This window comes from Anser cygnoides, chromosome 1, assembly GCF_040182565.1.
Source record: "Anser cygnoides isolate HZ-2024a breed goose chromosome 1, Taihu_goose_T2T_genome, whole genome shotgun sequence".
Taxonomy (NCBI): Eukaryota; Metazoa; Chordata; class Aves; order Anseriformes; family Anatidae; genus Anser; species Anser cygnoides.
In genome coordinates this window covers 3,931,819-3,950,975 of record NC_089873.1, presented here as the reverse complement: position 1 = coordinate 3,950,975, position 19,157 = coordinate 3,931,819, and the positions used below count along the sequence as shown (strand labels likewise).

Genomic DNA, 19,157 nt, shown 5'->3' with positions numbered 1-19,157 from the left:
GACACAGAGCAGAGCAAGCTGTGACGTTACCTTCCCAGCTCAGGGGGGCTGCATCTTCCCAGCAGGCACACGCACGGCTCACGGAGCAGCTTTGGGCTCTGTCCCTATGCCCCATCCATATTCAGGATCAGCAGAAACCAGAGGAAACCCCAGAAGAAAGCTGCCCAGAGGCTGGTCCAGGAGCTGGGGACCTTAGGGCTGGGGCAGCCCTCTGCTCAGCTCGCCCTTGATATCTGCTGGAAGACAGCCTCCAAGCTGATTCATTTACTTCTTTGGCTTCCCATGCATTTCATGTGCTTGCAGAGGAGGGGAGGGCATTTCTGGGTACCGTCGGGGGAAACGGTCCTGGGGAGGAGAGCCAGGGAGCTGGTGGAGGTGTGAGTCAGGGGGTGGCCAGGCCATGGGGAGCCGGGGGGATTCCAGCAGGGCCTGGAAAGCGGGGGTGGCTGGAGCGGTGAGGATGAGTGCAGTTTTCAGGCACGAGGAGGTGGGGTGAAAGAGTCAGAGGAGGCCCATGAGTAACCGCAGAGGGGGCTGCTGGGCTCCCTCAACCTGAAATAGCAGCGGCAGTTTCACCCCATCAGTGGTTTCTAATGATTTGAAATATTCGGGCAGGGGACCTGGGACCACACGGGACTATCAGGAAAGGGCAAAATATGAGTGTGGCTTTCCTCCTGACTTTCCTCCTGACTTTGTCCTCCACAGATAATCTCCTACCTTACTGAGCAACACAGCTGGCAAAAAGTGAGTTGTTATTGCTGCTTAAGTTATTGCAAGTTGAGTTATTATTATTGCTGCTCTTGGTAAGGCAGCCGGAGATGACAGAAGCAGATGTCCATGGTGCTACTTGGCACTGCGCAGAGGTCTGGGGCCAGACCTGATTGCCTGCACTCAGGTGTCCAGAGCCTCTGGAGACACTCTTGAGGACCCACACCCATCCTGACTGCTGGCCCGGGTGGGTGTAGGTGTCCCCAGGACCCCGCAGCAGATCAGCCAGCCCTACTGTAAACCTCAAGGCATTGCAGCTGGCCCAGGATGCCCCTATTTATGCAGCTGAGCTGATCTCCTCTGCAACCAGAGCTCTGAGGCCCAGCACGCGTGGAGAATGATCCACCATGATGACACCATGATCCACCCCACTTGTGCAAGTTCATGGGAAAAGTAGCAGGCCTCTGATGGTAGCACTTCCATAAGTGTTATGGCATCTTCAGGTTGGATTTGGACAGCCTGCCTTTGGCAAGGAAGCCTTATGCACCAGGGCAATACCAGGAGTGGAAATTTCAGTGGGAAGTAACTTCTAGTTTACATATAAGGTGACCCTAAGATCCAGCACTGGAGAAAATAATTCGTATTGTGAACTACTCAGAAGCTAAATTGTATGCCATATATTGACTTTTTATATCAATGAACAGGTCTTACAATGGAAAAGAAAAATCAATTACATATAAATCTGTGGAAAAGGTTCAGAAGTAAAGCAGAAAATGAAGTTATCCCACCAGCACATTGCCGAAATTTATCTTTGATTGGTCAAAGTCTGCTGTATATTTGCTCCTTGAGCCTGGTTGCCTGTTACCTCAGCACTTGTTCTCAAGATACAGGGTCCAAAAGCAAGCAAACAAAAAATCTGCTAGGAAATTTACATAAGCATGGTCTTCATGTAAGCTCAGGGTTAGGGAGCCTAGTGATTCAATGTAGGTTATTTCCTTCCTTCTCTTTGTTTTACCTCATTGCAGACCTCAAGAGAGCTGGGATGTTCCTCCTATGCTAAGTTGCCTTCTTTCTTTTCACCTTCCTTCTTTCCACCTTCCTCTCTTCCTCTGTCCATTTCTGTTGTCCCTGGCTGCGTCAGTAGGATAATCCTTACGACTGTCAGCATTCCTTGGGCTCTTTGCTTGTTGCAGAATGAACCACAGCATCGTTGAATGGCTGAGGTTGGAAGGGACCTCTGGAGATCCTCTAGCCCAAACCCCTGCTCAAGTAGAGATAGTTCAGATAGAGCAGCTTGTCCAGGACCATGTCCAGCTGGATTTTGAATATCCCCAGAGCTGAAGACTCCACAACCTCTCTGGGCTACCTGAGCCATCCTATCCTGAGATCTTTCCCAAGAAGGCAAGGGAGAAGACAGCAGCATGCTATCAATCATACCAAATGAAGAGGGGAAGGAAATACAGTCTGCATATGGGCATGTAGAAAAAGGGAAAAACAAAATAAAATACCCTCTCTAGTCTTAGTGACAAGCTCCAATTTCCTTGCCCATGGGCTTTTATTCAGATTGCCCCTCCAGAGCTTCCAGGGACCCTTCCATGAAGATTCATTGCAAGGGTGGGCAGCAAAGTAGGAAAGCAAACCAGGCGGGGGCTCTGCTGGCCTCTTCCTTCCTTTTTTTTTGAGAGAAGATGCTCCAATAAACAGAGCTAGAGAAGGAAGGATGAATGGCACACAGTGCACACGGTGCTGCTAGTGGCTCCCTTTTACACCCAGGAGGTGCAAGGAGGCTCATTCCCGGGGACAGTCGCTATCAAAGAGAAAAACCTGCTCCCTCCCGTAGAGCTCGGTCAACACCTCCTCCAGCTCCCCCAGCGTGAGGAGATGGACCTCGTTCTTGTCATTCTCAGCAATGACTGCCCAAGACTTTCTGTGGTTGTTGTCCACCTCACAGCAGGCGCTCGACCAGATGTGGCTGGGTTTGTTGACCCTACCCTTGGCGATGTAGTTGTTCCCGGGCACAGCGCCCACCACGACGTAGGTGGCATTGCAGTCCTGCGTCCTCCTCATCATGGTTTGCTGCTCGTAGTTGTTCCAGGCGCCGCCGTTGAGTTTCTCGTCCTGGGGGACTATGTTGGTGAGGCTGAAGGTAGCTGTCCTGCTGACGGAGTCAGGGTGGTGGCCACTGGGGTTCAAGTGGCCCCGGTTCAAGCCCGTCAGGTTCTTGTAGTCCTGGAGGACAGCCTGGCTCTTGCCAAGCTGCTCTAAAGTGACGTTGAAATAATTCAAGAGGGTCCATTCTTTTTCCATCGTTTTGGGATAACTTAAGCCCATCAGCTTGAAAGGTAAAGAGAAAAATGTGTTAGCAATGGGGATGGGAATAAAAGAGCAGGTTTCCTTGGAGCACAAGCCTCTGAGTGCCGAACACTCATGTGTTTTTTTGTCATCTCGGCATATGAAAACTCACTAACCAAAGAGAAATCTCAAAGCTACCCCTCCTCGACAAATACAAGAGATTAAAATAAAATAAAGCTCAAAACGTAGCTGCACTTGATCTGACTTGTGACCTTTGAAATCCAGCCGGCAGCAGGAGCGTGGGCAGATGATGAGGCAGCGAGTGTTTTCCATTCTCTCACGTTTGAGAGGTGACTTTGGCAAGACACATTTGTGACACATCTGGTTCCCTTTCCTCCCATCTCCTAACCCCACAGCTGCCCCGGGGCTCTCCCCAGCTCCTGCCACCCACATTAATCACATCCAACCTTCATCACCTGCATCTAATCACCCTGTCACCAGCTCTAGCCTTTGCTCCATTCAGCCCCATTTCCACAGCAGTTTTTCTCTGTCTCTATGATTTTCATGCCTTTTTTTTTTTTAGTCCAATCTGTCAACACCCTCGTGTTTTACAGGCTTGGGGAAAACAAGAGCACAGATGTCCTATTTAAGGCTTAGGTCTCTTGGGGAGTCCTTGCAGATGGACAGGACGGGAAGAGGATGAGGAGAGCCCATGGGACTCCCGGGGGGAGGTGAGGAGGAGTCAGCCTCCTCTGATCTGCTCCGATTTTGCTCCCCACTTGGGAAGAAGCATGTGTATGCATCAGGCATACCACGCTTCTCAAACACTAGTGTTTGCCTCCTCTAACCCCATGCCCAGGGAAATGGGTTGGGAAACCAATCCTAGAGGTGGGGTTTCCCAGGGAGGTCTACAGCTCATTACAAGGATGAAGCTTTTTGCTCTAATAATTAAGCAAAAACCTCAGTGCAAGTGATATCTGGTACCACTGCACTAATAACGTTTCTTAGAGCTGAGCCGTGCCAGGGAACACAGATGTTTTCCTTCTGCAGCATCACTGAAAGTAAGTTGGCAATGATCAGCCTCTTAAGGCAGCTCATAATTCCCAAAGAGAGCTGGGCAACCCAAATACCAAAGGGCACCACGCTGCAAAAAGGCCTTTGTAGAAAGTTAGCCAAATCACAGATTTTGCAGATGGCCTGGGCTGGTGCTCCAGGATGAAAAGAGAAAAATTTATCCCCTCTGTATATGGACAGTGGCATCATACCAAATTAATTGCTTGAGTTCCTATGGCCAACAAATGCAAATGCCTTTTTTTTTTTTTTTTTATTTTCCTAACTATAACACCTTTATTTTCATATTTACGAAAACTTTTAGGACTTCCTCGGGAACAGGACACATGGCCTTCTTCTATGGTTCATTCTCACCTACATTCTCCAGTGGTGCAGCCTACCAAATTTAGCTGCTGTTGGCCATCTCTTTGCCGTGATTTGGTTCCCCACCCCAGCGTAAGACAGGAAAGGGGGTGCATTACACAATGTGATATCAGGTAATTTGACTTTATGCTCCCCTGAGCTCAATGCCGACAAATGGACATTTTTAGGGCATGACTCATCTCAATCATCTCAAATTCATCAGAGGAACTGCACGGCGAGGGGACAGATGAGATGAATCCCATCCAGTGGGTCCATTTACAGGCCGGCTTTTCATGAGCAGAGGTTGATGTGCGGTAAGAAAGGACACTCACCTGGGGCTCAACCAGCCATGTTTTAGGCCTTGTGCCAGGCCCAGGCTGGTACAAGTAAGCAGAGTACACGGGAATGCGCCTGCTCCTGTCGTACAGGGTGGCAAAGTAATACTGGTTCTTGTAGCGCTGGCAGATCCAGGCTGGGTCCTCTGGCTCCAGGGCGTCATTCGGGGGGGTTTCCCGGAAGAAAAACTGCGGGCATGAGCTTTCAAAGGACGTCACCACCTCGCCGCGTCCCAGCCAAAGGCAGCTGGAGGAGATCTGCAGCAGCACCAGCAGCAGCGGCGGCATCGTGGGGAGGACTTCGAGGGATGGGCTCTTGCTCACCTGGAGGCCAAATGCAGACAAGATAAGAGAAAGCTCGTTAAACCTGGAGTCATTTTTGTCCTCGTGGGACATGGTTAGCAGAGAGGACACCTTTGAAAGATCAGGGAGAGAACATTTTCTCCCCTCTTGGATACAGAAAAATCAGGAGGGGAATACGGGTGGAATCTAGGATAGGTTTCAATGCCTCGATGGGGCAACAGCAGGAGATTTCAGCCCTTCTGAGGAGTGATCCAAACCCCATGTCTCATCAGCTCACACAGCAATTATTTTTTTTTTTGGCAAAACTAACACTGTTGCTTGGAAAAAACTATTTGGCCAAGCTGCTAATGTAAGCATCTCCACAGGTCAGCTGCCGGAGCCCCGTTGGATCACGGGGGCACGCAGGAAGGTCCAAGCTCAGCAGACAGCTGCATCTGCCCCGAGGCATGGTGCTGGGACAGGGACCTTCCTTCCAGCTGACCCATTTGGCCAAGAGCTCAGTGGGAAGGCTGAGTCCTGAATCAGAGTCCTGAATCTCAGCACTTTGGGTCTTTTTATGTATTTATTATTGGTTGGTTGGTTTTGTTCATTCGTTTGTTTGCATTGGCATTGGAAAAAATAAAAATAAAAAAATAAAAGAAGCAACCCAGGCTGGAAAACCCCATGTCGCAATAGCATCTTGCTCCCTTCTGTTCCAGGGGCCTTTCTGCAGCACAGGACCTCAGCTGGGCACATGCTCTGCCCAAACGGCTTTGATGTGCTCACGGCAGGATTAATCCCCCCTTGAATCAGATGTATAACCCCGAATGGTCCAGCCTGGGGTCCTGGCTCTCAGGCAGCTGACATTGGGCAATATGCATCCTCCTTGCGTGTGTGGGCAGTCCAGCCCCCGAAAATTAGCTTAGACATTTGGATGCAGAGACGGACCGAGAGGATGGTAGCAGGAAGTGTAGCAATGCTGATATTGAGGGGCAGCTCTTCCCATAATTGCAAAAAATTTCTACTGATTCACATCTTCAGCTTTGCTGGTTATTTTTCCTGTACTGCAAAAGGAGCTGGCACAGGAATTTCTATTTCTTGTCCAGAAATAGTCTTATTTCATCTTTCTCAGGTGTTGACGTGATTGTTGGCAGTCAGCAAGATCTTTCTGTCTGGAGAAAACTGCTCCAAATTTTCCTGCGATGCAGGATGCTTTATCTTCTTTCAGCTGCACACAGGCTTTGGGATAGCTGTGATATTTCCATTTTCATTGCTAGACGTTCAACTGAGTGGTTTTAAAATAATTAGCATTTGAAATAAGGCTGATAGGAGAAGCAGCTGAAAAGATTCACGGGAGGGAAAGCTGCCGTTGCCTCTAAAACACAAAGCCCACCTTTGGCTGGGGAAGTGTCTGAGCTGAGGACTGCTGGAGGCTGGGAAAGTCACCTAGTACATTGCCCTTTTCGTGTTATTTTCCCTGACCCTCCTGTATTAATTTCCATTGGGTTCAGGAGACTGAGGTGGAGATACCCTTGGTCTGACACAAGGCATCAGGTCCTTTATCTCTTTACTAGCACTTGACCAGGAACGTGGTGACAGCAAGATGAAAACTACGAGTGAACCACAAGAGGTGATTCATTCCAGTACCCTCTAGAGCATGACAGTAGCTGACCCATCTCAGGCAGAGAAGTTGCCTCTATTGCATCACCCCATCCACGAGCTTTATATATATATATACACACACAAAACTGATTTCATTTCAGATATATAGAAACCAACCTACCGTGTGAAAGAGCGGCACATAAATATGTTTATTCACGTGATTCTGCTTGCAGCCCCAAAGCAGTAGAGGATTTTCAGATGCCCCTGCTACAGTCTGAAACTGGCTGTGGCTGGGGGGTGGTTTTTATACGATCTCCAGGAAAGGAAATTTGGCAATAATTCTGTTTTACTGGATTTTTTTGATCAGGATTTAGAGTGAAGTTGCCCTGGGGTGGACCCAGGACCAGTGTTGCAAATGTGTTTTTCCAGAGGCCTTTTTCAAGGTCATGGGCAGAATAAGCTCCCTCCTCTCGTTCAACTGTTTGGTGTGAATTTTCCAGGTGACTTGGCAACTGAAACTTACAGGTTTATTATACAAGGTGTTTTATGGCATTTCTGATAGCCTTGAATTGAGCCTTTCCTATGGCCATGAGCCATATTCTGTCCGTGGGCCAAAATAAGGTCTTGAATCTACTTTTTCCTGAAGTTGCATGAGAAAGAGGGTACGAACACAAAGCCAGCTCCCATCTGCTTGGTACACACTGTAATCGGCCAGCGGTAATTCGAAGATAAGGAATGCTCCCAGATCAGGTGTAAAGGAGCACCTGGCTGCTCCAGCCACCCTCAGGTCAGGAGGGGACTTCACACCCAATATCTTCAATGCATCTCCTACAGCCTTGGTCCAACAGCTCTGGGAGATAATTTTAGCATTATTGCTGAAGTCCTGATGGAGCCGGCTAGGTTAGCTGAAAAGATATGTCCTGTTCATCCTGGCTCGTGCTGCTTCATTCCAGTGTACAAAACATCCTCAGGGCTTGTGAAAATTCACAAAAAACATGTGATAACCCTGTCTTTGGGAACTAATTAATAATAGTATTAATAAATACTATAGTGATGATGATAGCATGTTGATGGTCATCATCAAGATGAAAAATTTAAAAAAAGAACACACTGGAATCTGTTTTCCTACAATTAACCATCTCAGTTAACCATTGGGTACCTTCTTGTGCATCTATTCCCAAGGCTTCCTCCGTGTATTTTTTCCCCAAGGTATCCTAGATCAGTTCCAATATTTGGCTGGGGCAGCAGGTGAGTTGCAGAGGCAAAACCTCTTCCAAGTGTGCCACCAGGCTTTGGTGCCTTTTCCAGATGGGTGACACTGTGCCAGCTCCAGCAAGGTCTGCAGCTCTAACAGGATCCAGGGGATCGGCTTCTGGCAGTGCCAGTTGGGAGGGGGTTGGCTCATTCCCTTTGGGAATAACATTCCTTCTTCAAGGTTTTGTTCTGAGCATCACCAAAAGTGTTTAGTTTAGTTTAGATTTTTTAATTTTTATTTTTTTCCCCAGATCCCACCTCATTTCATTATTTCCTCAAAGACCAAGGTTTAGCTCACACGATGACAAATTTCCACCTTCCTCCAATCTCTGTGTCTTTTAAGTACCTCACCCGTATTCTCCAGATCTTTACTGTCTACTTTTCTATGCTTGAGTTCTTCCCTGGGCCAGTCCTCCTCCCCTTGCCCTCTGTAATATAAAACATTAAAGCTCTGCCAAATATACACGTGTAAATTCTAATTTTCTCCTACAGAGGAGGTTAGATCTCAGTAACTGCAGCCCACCCTTTGTCCGATGCATTTATTCTGAAGCTTAAGGAAAAAAATTAAAAGAAATATGGCAGTCAGCGGTGAGGAAGGAACAGGACTTACCTTGAAGCAGTATCTCAGGAGCAGCAGCTGAACTGTCACCTTGTTCTTCCCCCTTGAGAAACAGCGACATGTCGTGAGTCCCACTGCAATAAATACCTGTGGTGGTGTTACCTTGCTAGGCAGCTGAACTCCACCACAACCACTCTCTCACTCCCCCTCCTCAGAAGAGGAGGGGAAGAAGTAAAGGAAAGAACAACTCACGGGTTGAGAGAAGGAAAATCTAATTAAAGGGAAAAATAATTATTAAGGAAATATTATTATTAATTAAATAATTTAACTAAAGGGAAAAAAGGGAAAGGGGAAAAGGGAGGGGGAAAGGGAAAAAACAAAACAAAACAAAACAAAACAAGTAAAGGCTGTGTGGAAGTGCAGAGGAAAGAAATTACTCTCTACTTTCCACAAATGAGCGATGCTTGACCATGTCCTTGAAGCAGGGCCTCAACGCACGTAGCCGGTGTTTGGGAGGACAGACGTTTGGGCAACGAGAGCCCACCCCTCCCCTCTTCTTCCTTTTTCTCACCTTTTATTGCTGAGTGTGACACCATATGGTATGGAATATCCTTTTGGTTGGTTTAGGTCAGCTGCCCTGGTGATGTTCCTTTCTCACTTTTTTGCTCACCCCCTAGGGGAGTTAGGGAGAGTCCTGGTGCTGTGCCAGCACTGCTCAGCAGCAGACACAATGCTGGTGTGATACCACTGCTGTTCTAGCTCCAAGTGCAGAGCACGGCACTGAGTGGGCTGCTGCAGGGAAAGTTAACATCCCAGCCAGACCCAGTACAGCCCCGTCATAAATCTGCCCCTTTTTATAAAAAGTGAAGCTTACTGAAAAACGTTTTTATTCCAGGGAGATTTGCTCATGCCTGCCCAGAAATGGGACAGCAAGTGCAATTTGCTATTTCCTCAGAGTTTCTCCCAAGTTTGCTGACTGGTGTCACGTGTCACAGACAGACAGCTGTGTCTGGTGACTTCCCTCTCCATTTCCTCAATTCCCGTGGGGCTCTGTTCTCAGCAGACAGCCTTTGGGGTCATTAGATGGCACGGCCTGTCTGAGCACACACAGGTGCTTTGCTCTTCTACAGCCTCTCAGAATACAGTTAACATGGCATTTTCCCTTCCCTGACTGTAAAGACTTTGTAACAGCACTTGCCAACATCGTCCTATAGATTTTGGGGGCATATACTGTCCCATTCTTTACTCATTTACATTTTCTAGATGCAGCAAGAGCATTTTAATATTATATCTCACTGGACAGGTCCTCTCCTATGTCTGCACCAATACATGAACCACGAGCACCTTCTCCTTTAGCACAGTGCTTGTCAGATCCAAATCGCCTGTTTACGACACAGCTGATACCCAAATTGCCCCTTCCAGGGAGAGTAAGTATGGAGAGAATTGCATATTGCTCTGCTTGCTGCTTTATACCACTGCTGAGCCCGTGTTCAAGCAGCACCCCAACCTGCACGGAGCAGAGGCTTGGTGGAGACAAGGGTTCTTCCACCAAGAGTTGATAAAAGGGGTCTGGGGGGATAGATGCAGATGCTGCACGCCTCCGAAATCAGAGGGAATGACAAGAGTTGACTCCCATGGTCTCTCAAAGGACAGCTGAAGGAAAGATGCTGGTTTCCTACATCAGTGGGGGAAATGGGACTGAAGATTGTTGATGACGATGACCAACCACCACCTTCTGTAAATGGGGAGCATCAGAGTCTGGGACCTGGACCAGAAAGGGGCTTGACAAAAGCTGTGGAGTCTGATGTCATGGCAATGCCAGAGCTTGGCCACTGGAAGAAAACCACAGAATCACAGCTTGGCTGAGGCTGGGAGGCACCTCCGGAGGTTGTCTGGTCCAAGCCCCCTGCTCAAGCAGGACCACCAAGGGCAGGTTGTAGTCTCGCAGCGTTGGAGCAAAGGGATTTGGGAAATCAAGTTTAAAACAGCACCTGACGGACACCTCTGAAGAAGAATTGCAAGATGTTGATGGCTGGGGTCCTGGCAATGCTCACTGGTCCTCTGCTTTTAACACAGTAAAATGGCAAGTTATGACTGCTCAAAAGAAGCCACTACATGCAGAGAAAGGAAGAAAACAGGCAGCCAACATCAAGTTTCCTTTTCTTCAAAAAGGACTTAAAATATTCACAGCAAAACAAGAAGTAGGCAAAGCAGATATCAGCTAAGGTGATGCAATCAGGACCCAGCTGTGAAATCAAAAATGCAGTGGAAACATGGTTCAAGTTCTCAGAAGGCCTGGTGGTGAAATCCCACGCAGAGCAATTTGTAACGAGACAGTCTTGGAAGAAAGAATGTTTTTCCATGCAGCTGATATCAACAAAAGCTAATCTAGGGTCACCCTAGAGGTGGACCTATGCAGGATTGTTATGTGGGCATTTTGCTGTTGGAGGCGAAGGGGAACAAGCCCAGATTAGTGACCAATGAGTGACCAGTGGGAATGAAGTTGGACTCCTCCACATGTCCATAATTTTATTTAATTGGGAAATTTTTTCCAGAGTTCGTCAAAAAAAAAAAAAAAGTGCTGCGGCTGAAATATAGATGACTCTCAAGGAATACTGTAACAGCCAGTTGGTGAAATAACCAGAAGAAGCCACGGACCTCACACCCTACTCCCAAGGCCTATTATGTCATGTTTTTGCATTTCACTGATGTTTATAAAAATTGTGCTCTAATGCTTAACAGCTGGCATTGTCCTGCCTTCCATGTCAGTATAGACAATGGTTGCACGGTATCCAGAGCTGCACACTTTCTGGATGGGGAGGAGGTGTGAGCGATGTTGCACACCCCCTCCTGCAGGCCAGCTTCCAGGGGGTTTGTCCTGCAAGACAAGCCTTCACTTCTTCAGCTCTTAAAGAGATGAAAAACAGCCTATTAGATCCTCCAGTCTTCTCCTGGTCATGTGGGATTTTTCCTTGGGAGCCTGGAGATGTGTACATGAAGTACTTTGAATATTTTTTCCATGTCATGGTTGAAAAGAAACAGTGTTTGCAGTATTTTTTCTAGGGAAAGTGTGTGGGTGTCCAGACCTGGCTTCTCCACAAGGATTTTGTATTTTTTTGTATTTCTTTTTTAAAATATTTACTTATGTTTCCTTTCTAGGAGATGTTAAAGACTTCTGCTATAGGAGTCCATATGAGGAGAAATACAAACACCTCTTGGGACTGCAGGGCCAGAAGGAGAGGATTTAAAACCAGCAGAGTCAAACAGAGGAGGGCACTATTTCTTCTGAAAAAATAAGTAAATAAGAGATGCCACCAAAGCCTTTTTTTTGACTCTTCTTTCCCCATGGAAGAAGCAAGTGAGGAGACACAGAGCTGCCAGGTAGCTCGAGCAGCGCAGATGCCCAGGAAGGAGCAAATCACAGCAGCAGAAGCCACAGGGGCACGATAAATCCCAACGCAAGGGAGAAAAATGCTGCTCGGACGTGAGCTGTGTTGTTCTGGTCTGTTCTCCTTAGAGGGCAGCAAAGATCCTATCATCCCCTGGCCACAGGCAGGGCCTGAAGATGCCTGGACGCTGGACAACCCTCAGAGACCTCAGGTTGTGGGAAGTGCCCTGCTGGTGTGAGCAGGGCACAAGGGGAGCGTGGGCAACCTGGGGCCAGCCTTTGCACCAAGGGACACGGCACAACCCTTGTCCAGGGCCGTGCAAAAAGTATCACTCTTATGAGGAAAATTAGGCAGAGAGGTAAGGATGTAAAAGACAAACGAAGCTGCCTAATCCATCACTAGAACCGGTGCCTAGTTTTAAATGGTTTACCCTGAGCTATTTTTTTATGCAACATCTTAAATGCTGACTTTGGGCCAGTCTTGTGTTTCGGAGACAAATGCGGGCCCATAAGGATCAAGAAGCATTTTTAACGTATTCCAGCTTATCATGATGACCTAGCACATGATTTATGTTGTAACCCAGATTTGGGTTACCTGGAGTTGCTTTAGGCATGTGAACTCCATCAGACCGAGCACCACGGTCCCGGTGGCAGCGGGGTCTCCTCTCCGTCACCGACAGCGCATCGCCCCGCTGCAGACGCTCAGCCAGCTGGCAGGTTGCCTGTGGTTTGCTTTCGCTCTTTCAGTTTTGTTCAGCTTTTGGAGACCAAAAATCAATCCGTTGGCTTTCACTTTCTGATTCTCCTGCAGCAGCAGAGGGGCCACTGGGGAGGGCTGAGCAGCCACCGAAACCCCATGCCCCAGGCAAACACCCCGCTATTTCTGCGGGTTGGGTGTTGCTGGGCGAAAAGGGGGCAGGATATTTGCCTGGGAGCAGAGGTAAAACGCAGATGGCAAAAGCAGAGATGTGATATTGATGTAGAAGGAAAATAAGAATGATGTCCTTATACCTGTTTTATGACACATGGAAATCTTAAAATAATCTTATATAAAATAATAAGAGATATTCATCGCCAAAATCTCTTTCTATGGGGTTCATCCTAATCCAGGCATTTGAAAAACACATTTACAAACCTGTCCTTTTTAGTCAATAGAGAAAAAAAAAGGCATCTCCAGAGAGATGCACGCAGCCCAAATTAGGCAATGTAAAACTGTGTAAAATAGTTCAAATTAACGTGTTTATTTCTGTGTTGAGTATAAACGCAGTGTGAGCAGATAGCTCCATCACAGATGTCTGGCTTTTACATACTTGAAGTCTTGTGCAATTGGTCCACCCCCTCTCTTGGTGCCTGTGGTTTTGGGGTGCAGTGCCCATATCTGCGAACGCATCGCAGGCCAAGTCCAATCATCACTGGGGTTACGGCTCCAGGATTCAAGGCAGCTCCTTCCTATGTGCCCAGGAAGAAGCTGAGCTTTTTCACCGTAGGATAAAAACTTCTGCATCTTCACACCTTGTGCAGACTACAAGTGGTTGCAGATGCAACCCAGGTTATGTCAGGTTCATGGGTTTCCCCACGGAAAAAAAAAATAAATTAATTGGCTCAAAGTTCGAAAAACTCAGCCCCGTGACTCAGGGTGAGGAGGCTGCTTCCCTGCTGATTTTAGGCTGCTGCATTGAAAATGGCAAGCACTGAATCGATGGGGAAATGCTGAACCTCTGCCAGTGACCACAACGTGTTCAGGTCAGGAGGCTCAGAGCCCTCCTTGCTAGCCCTGTCTCCTCTCATGGCCTGGGTCATGGAAAACAGCACAAAAGGGGAAGACTAGACAGATCTGGGATCTTGCCTCTTGCATTTTTAGGGCCTCAGGAGACCCCTTTCTTATTGTTTCTCCCACAACAGGCTTGCCTCATTCAACCTGCCAGCACTGCGGCTTCCCTGCTGTACCTAAAATAGTTAACCACAGCCTTTACTGCAGCCCGTCAAGGCGATTAAAATTAAACAGCTGTCAAGTTTAGCAAGCTTCGGTGAGCAAACCTTCTCACTTTCCCTGCAAGCTTGGAGCACATCCTGTCCCCCCTGCTCTGGGCTTTGACCCGTGGGTCGCTCACCTCCTGCAAGGTGCAATCTTACCCGGAGAAAAGCAGCAGCCCTGAGATGATGCCCGTGCCAAAAAAGAAAAAACAAGTGTGCTGGGGTGGTAGATTGAACTGGGGAGTATCTCACAGCCTGCAGTTTTTCCTCAGGTAACCTGGAAGTCCCGAGGTGTTAAAGCATTTCTGTGGGATTTCCTTCTTCCCACCACGCTCTTATCCGTGAGCTATAGCAGCACTCAGAATTGTACTTTGAGTTCATGGACAGGTTGCTCCTTCTGGAAACTGAACCAGGCTGTGGTTTCATACAGATACACTTTTTTACGAAAAAAATATTTTCCCAAAAAATAAAAAATAATTAAAAAAAAAAAACTTTACTTATTAATACAACCTGCTTATTAAGCCTCCGTTGACTTGTCTTCCTGGAATATGTTACATCTAGGGCCCAGAACTCACAGCGTAGGTGGACTCCCAAATCCTGCTGGGATGTGGCAGGACTGAAGCTGCCCTGAGATATGCCACCAAGGTAGTCAGAGGCCTGGGGCACGCGTCTTAGGAGAGGCTGAGGGATTTGTGTTTGCTGGAGATGGCAGCCCAATAGCTGCCTACAGCTCCTTAGAGGGGCAGCTGCAGAGAGAAGGACATCAAGCTCCTTGTTGTATAGCCAGACACGATAGCAAAGGGCAGCAGCCACAGATGGTGGCTTGGGAGGTGCAGGATAGAAAAAAAATGTCTCTAGGAAGGTAGCACAGGGCTGCCCCAGGCTGTTGGGAAATGACAGGTAATGAACACGGAGATGACACAAGGCTTAGCTGGATGAAACCACGACCAAGCCCCTCTAGAACTGGCAGCGTTTCTGCTTCGAGAATTGGAGACCTCCAGCCAATGTTTCAAATAACATTTCCATGATCCTATGGTAGATTTGGCTCCCATCTTCTCCCACCCTAAAGCACACATCTGGAAAATTTTAACAAGGCAGTAGATGACCAAATAGCCCACTCTTGAGAGTTCTACCTTAAGGTCTTCCCACAGCCCAAAGCCACAACACGTCACCACGTACATACCTCGCAGAGTCCAGGGGAGGGCCCATTCTCAGATCCAGTGCTCAGAGTCCCCTGGAGCATGGATGAGACCCCATCAGCTCATTTCGTCCCAGAAGGGAATTATGATGATATCCCATGGTCTCTGCACCAACCCAGAGCTGTGCTTCCACTGCTCGGGAGCCCCAGGCCGGCCCCCTGTGCAATAAACAGCCTGTGTTGCTGCACGTTAATTATGCTGAGGTTAATGAGCAGGTGCACCAAGGAGATTTCCAGTCTGGCTGCTGGCTCACCCCATATGGAAATCAGGCTGTTCGTCGGGGCGGATATATGTCAGAGCATCGCTAATTAGAAAGAGCAGTCCCATGATCAGGGGTCGTGCCTTGGGTTGTCCCTGCTGGACCTGGCATCCTCCAAAGTCCATGGAGGTGGCACAGGAGGAAGGGCCAGATGTCCCTATAAACACTTCACCTCTGGAAAAGTCAGAAAAGATGTGAAGATGATGCCTCGTAGGAGGGTCGTAAATCCCACTGCAACGCAGGCATCGATTTCTGCTAAGGGCTAAAAGAAAGCCCTTGGAGATGCTGAAGCTGCCAGGAGAGACCTTATTCCTGATAAGGATACTATCTTAATTCCATATTTTGTCATTTTGTCTTTTTTTTTGTGACTTTCTTGCCATTGCTGAAAATCCAGACTTTTGAGCAAACAGCTCCTTCATTCATAAATCTTGCTCAGTGCTCATGCTCATTGATTCTTAAATGTGTCTGGGATAAAAGGATTCAGACTTAACACTTAGCTTATGGGAAGATGATAAAACCACGGGGCACTAAGTGCTAAATTGCCATTAGGAGGTTGGGTTTAGGACTTGGTTCAATGTATTTACGAGCTTTGAGGTAGGATCTAAGCTTAACAAAGCAAACAGCTTGCCATTCCCACCTGGGGGGTTATGGTTTTCTTACGCTGGACAGGGAGCATGAGCCAACCACCTACGCTAGGCGTATATGGCAGGAGACCCTTTGATTTTAATTGCCTTGATGTATGATGTTAATGTTTTCCAATGGCATTTCACTTAGATATTTGTGACTACATCTGATTTTCACAAAACCTGCTCACCACTACCTGCTGCTTAAAACCCGAGCCCAGAATGCAAGTTGGGGACCGGTGGGAACACAGAGCCAGAGCTCAGATAACACAGACCCAGTGCTGCGTCGTGGTGTGTGGACGAGGAAAATAACCAGGACTCCAGTCCTCACCAGGAACATTTTCTAACCGTGCCGCAATCACAGGAAGCTGGCCCCGAAGCCAGGCTGGCAGAAGAAAACAATTGCAACAGCCCTCTTCCAGCTCACCCACCGACATGACTCAGACTCCCAAACTCGCTTCCGGACCTCTGCTGCTTGCTGGGCAGGATTCGTCCTGCTGAAGAGCCAGTCCTCATCACTCCCTCAGAGTCAGCAGGAGATGAATGCACATTTCCAAGGCACAGTTCATGCCGGGCAGGTGAAGAACTTATTTCTCTCCAGTGGCCATAAAGGATCTGAGGGTGACAGTCTCTGATTTACACCCCTAAGATTACATGAGATGAGTCCCACGTTTACATACCTGATGGCTATTTTGTATTACTTACCTTGCCAAAGCATAACATAAAAATACAAAATTTATCCTTTGCCAAAGCCCTTTCCTTAGGGACAGCCCTCAAACTGCCCCTCCTCATTCCTTTTCATGATGTTGGCATGGCAATCCAGCAGGAATTTCAGGGGAACGAGGAAATGGGAAGCTTTGTAACCTCCTAGGAGGACATGCTGCACTTGCAGCATCTCTTCTGCGTCATCCATCTGAAGGATGCTCTCTTGCAAACACAACAGAAACAGAATCGGTGTGGCCAGGAACAGGAGGGAAGGATGCTCTTCATGCAGTTCAGTCTTCATGTTCTTAGATCCAGTTGTTTGATGTGGTTGAGAAGCCAGCAGAAGGTGAGGACCAGAGAGAATTTTTTTTTTTTTTGATATTGTTGGCAGGGTTGGGCTTAGAGTGGTGCTCTGCATGTTACTCAAGCCCCAAACTTGCTGTTAGCACCAGAAAATCACCTCGCATGCAGATGAGCACGTGCTAACCTAGCTATGGGCTGGATGCAAATTCGGGGTGCTTGAGAAGCGAAGCCGAGAGCTGTTTGTGCAGGTGACTCGTGTTCCTGCTCTGAGTCAGACCTCCTGCTAGACCACGAGCTAACCCAGCAAGAGTCAAGAGTCAGCTAATGCCTGCTTTAGGCTGACTCTTGCCCTTGTGATGCATCCTTATCCCGTAGCTTTCAACCCAAATGGATGGCCTCAGAGGGATGAGCAGGTCCCAAGAGGACCAACAACACTTCTTTTGTGTCCAGGGTTATTGACCATAGGGTCCTTGAGAAAATCCTGGGTTTTCACCCTGTGGATGCAGCTTTCGATGCTTATTTTCTCTATATGCATGAGGAGAATGAGTTTACTATAAATATATACCTGTGTCCATAATAAGCAAGTTGGGGAATTTGAAATGGGTATTTCCAGGACTATGTCAACAAGATACGGTGAGTCATCAACTGCGGTAAGCTAAAGTCAGCATTTCCTTTGTTTTGTGGTTTTCTGCATTGACACGGTTTTGAAAGTGTTAGAAATGGGCATCACCCATCTGTCCAAGTAGGAGAGAGGAATGGGAGCACCAAGGGCTGGCAGGTCTAAGTCAAGCAGGGTGAGAAAATGAGCCGCAGCAGCAGGCGAATTCTTCAGTGATGAGCAAAGATTTTCCCCAAACAGAGGCAGACATGAACCCAGCACGGGAATACAGAAACCTGCATGCAGCCAGCTCAGACCTCACCTCAGCTGGCTCTTTGATGCCTTTCCCGAGATAAAGCTGCTTCCCTGGAACACGAAATCCACACTGAGGACCAACTGCCTGGGCCTGTCTCTCATCAGGGTGTTTTTGCCAGGGCAGAAAAGGTAGCTAAAGAGGTTAGCTTTGGGTGGGAGCAGGACTGAGTTGATGCAGGCTGTACCAGCAGCCAAACTGGAGCCCACCAAATGGGTCTAACCAGAGGCTGGTTTGCTCTTGAAAAGCAAAAGAGGTGTCTGCTGGCACCAGCGAGGAAACCAGCCCAGCAAAACTGTTTGCTAGATGATGCATCTAAAACCCAGACTGGCTGACAAGAGGGAGATATGATCAGTAATAAACTCGTGGAGGTTGTTTTAGGTGTTTCTGCATGTTTAGTGTTCAGAGCTGGACCACACCTCATTGCCCTCACTGGATCTCGAGGATGCCCCAGTAAAAACAGCAGATTCACCAGTTTGAGCATAGACTCAACTGGGTAGACTCACCAGTTTGAGTATAGACTCAACCGAATCAATTTTGGATATAGACTCATCCGGGTGAAGGAAGAGCGAATGCCACCAGCAGTGTTTGGGAGTGAGGAACCCTAAATCAGAAGCACACCAGCCTCGTGGTGGAGGTACTGAATGCAAAGCGGTGGGCTTCTACCAACCATCCAATGTCAACACTTGTAGACACCGTAAAACCTGTGATGGAAATGGCTTTGAGCAGCTTGATCTAGCATTCGTCGCATCCAGAGCTCCCTTCCAACCTCAGTCTTTCCATGAGGATCTTTTTGCTTCTTGCCTGGGTTTTGCAGGCTGTGAGGTGGAGTTTCAGCAGGAGCCAGATCCATGAGTCTCACACTCGGTGTGTAGATGCTGACCCCATGGGATGATAAAGGAGGAGGTTGACCTGAAATTTGCCACCTACATCTCTTTCTTTTCTCCTTTATATATATATAATATTTATTATATATATATATAATAACTCCTACATCTGTTTGCAAAACCTAGAAGTCTCTGTGCGTTGTAAAACTAGCCGTGACTGCAGAGTGCTACAGCACCCAAATGAGGTAGGGGGGAAGGAGTCAGCTCGAGCCACATCCAGCCTCAAATGTCAAAAGGCAAAGGCCTTCAGATGACTATGGGCATTGTGAGAAAGGCATATTCAAAACAAGACCAAAATTCAGGGCAATGCGGGTAGGGCTGGAGCAATCAGAAGGCAGAAAATACTGGTTTTAAAGCTAGGTCTCTATGGCCTGGTTCTTGTTTTTAAGTCAGCCGCAAACCTAAATCACAGGAATCAGCACAAAATGCACCGGCTGATACTTTTCAGTTTTCTCGGTGGTGA

At 47.8% G+C, this 19,157-nt stretch overlaps 1 protein-coding gene across 7 annotated transcripts; it reads right to left on the bottom strand.

The window, feature by feature from the left end:
- Positions 1 to 441: 441 nt before the first annotated feature.
- LOC106038747 (endonuclease domain-containing 1 protein-like) lies at positions 442 to 18,721 on the bottom strand. 7 transcript variants are annotated; one of them, XM_048062677.2, is made up of 4 exons: positions 14,991 to 18,721; positions 8,497 to 8,548; positions 4,746 to 5,072; positions 442 to 3,042 (listed from the first exon to the last, which is right to left on the bottom strand). In XM_048062677.2, the coding sequence occupies exons 1-4, from the start codon at positions 15,014 to 15,016 to the stop codon at positions 2,497 to 2,499; spliced, it is 951 nt and encodes a 316-aa protein (XP_047918634.2). In that variant the 5' UTR covers positions 15,017 to 18,721; the 3' UTR covers positions 442 to 2,496. The 7 variants fall into 7 exon arrangements, with proteins under 7 accessions (XP_047918634.2, XP_066857843.1, XP_047918635.1 ...); XM_067001742.1 differs by lacking the exon at positions 14,991 to 18,721 and adding an exon at positions 9,017 to 10,962 and having other exon boundaries at positions 8,497 to 8,579; XM_048062678.2 differs by lacking the exon at positions 14,991 to 18,721 and adding an exon at positions 8,890 to 8,984.
- Positions 18,722 to 19,157: the final 436 nt, after the last annotated feature.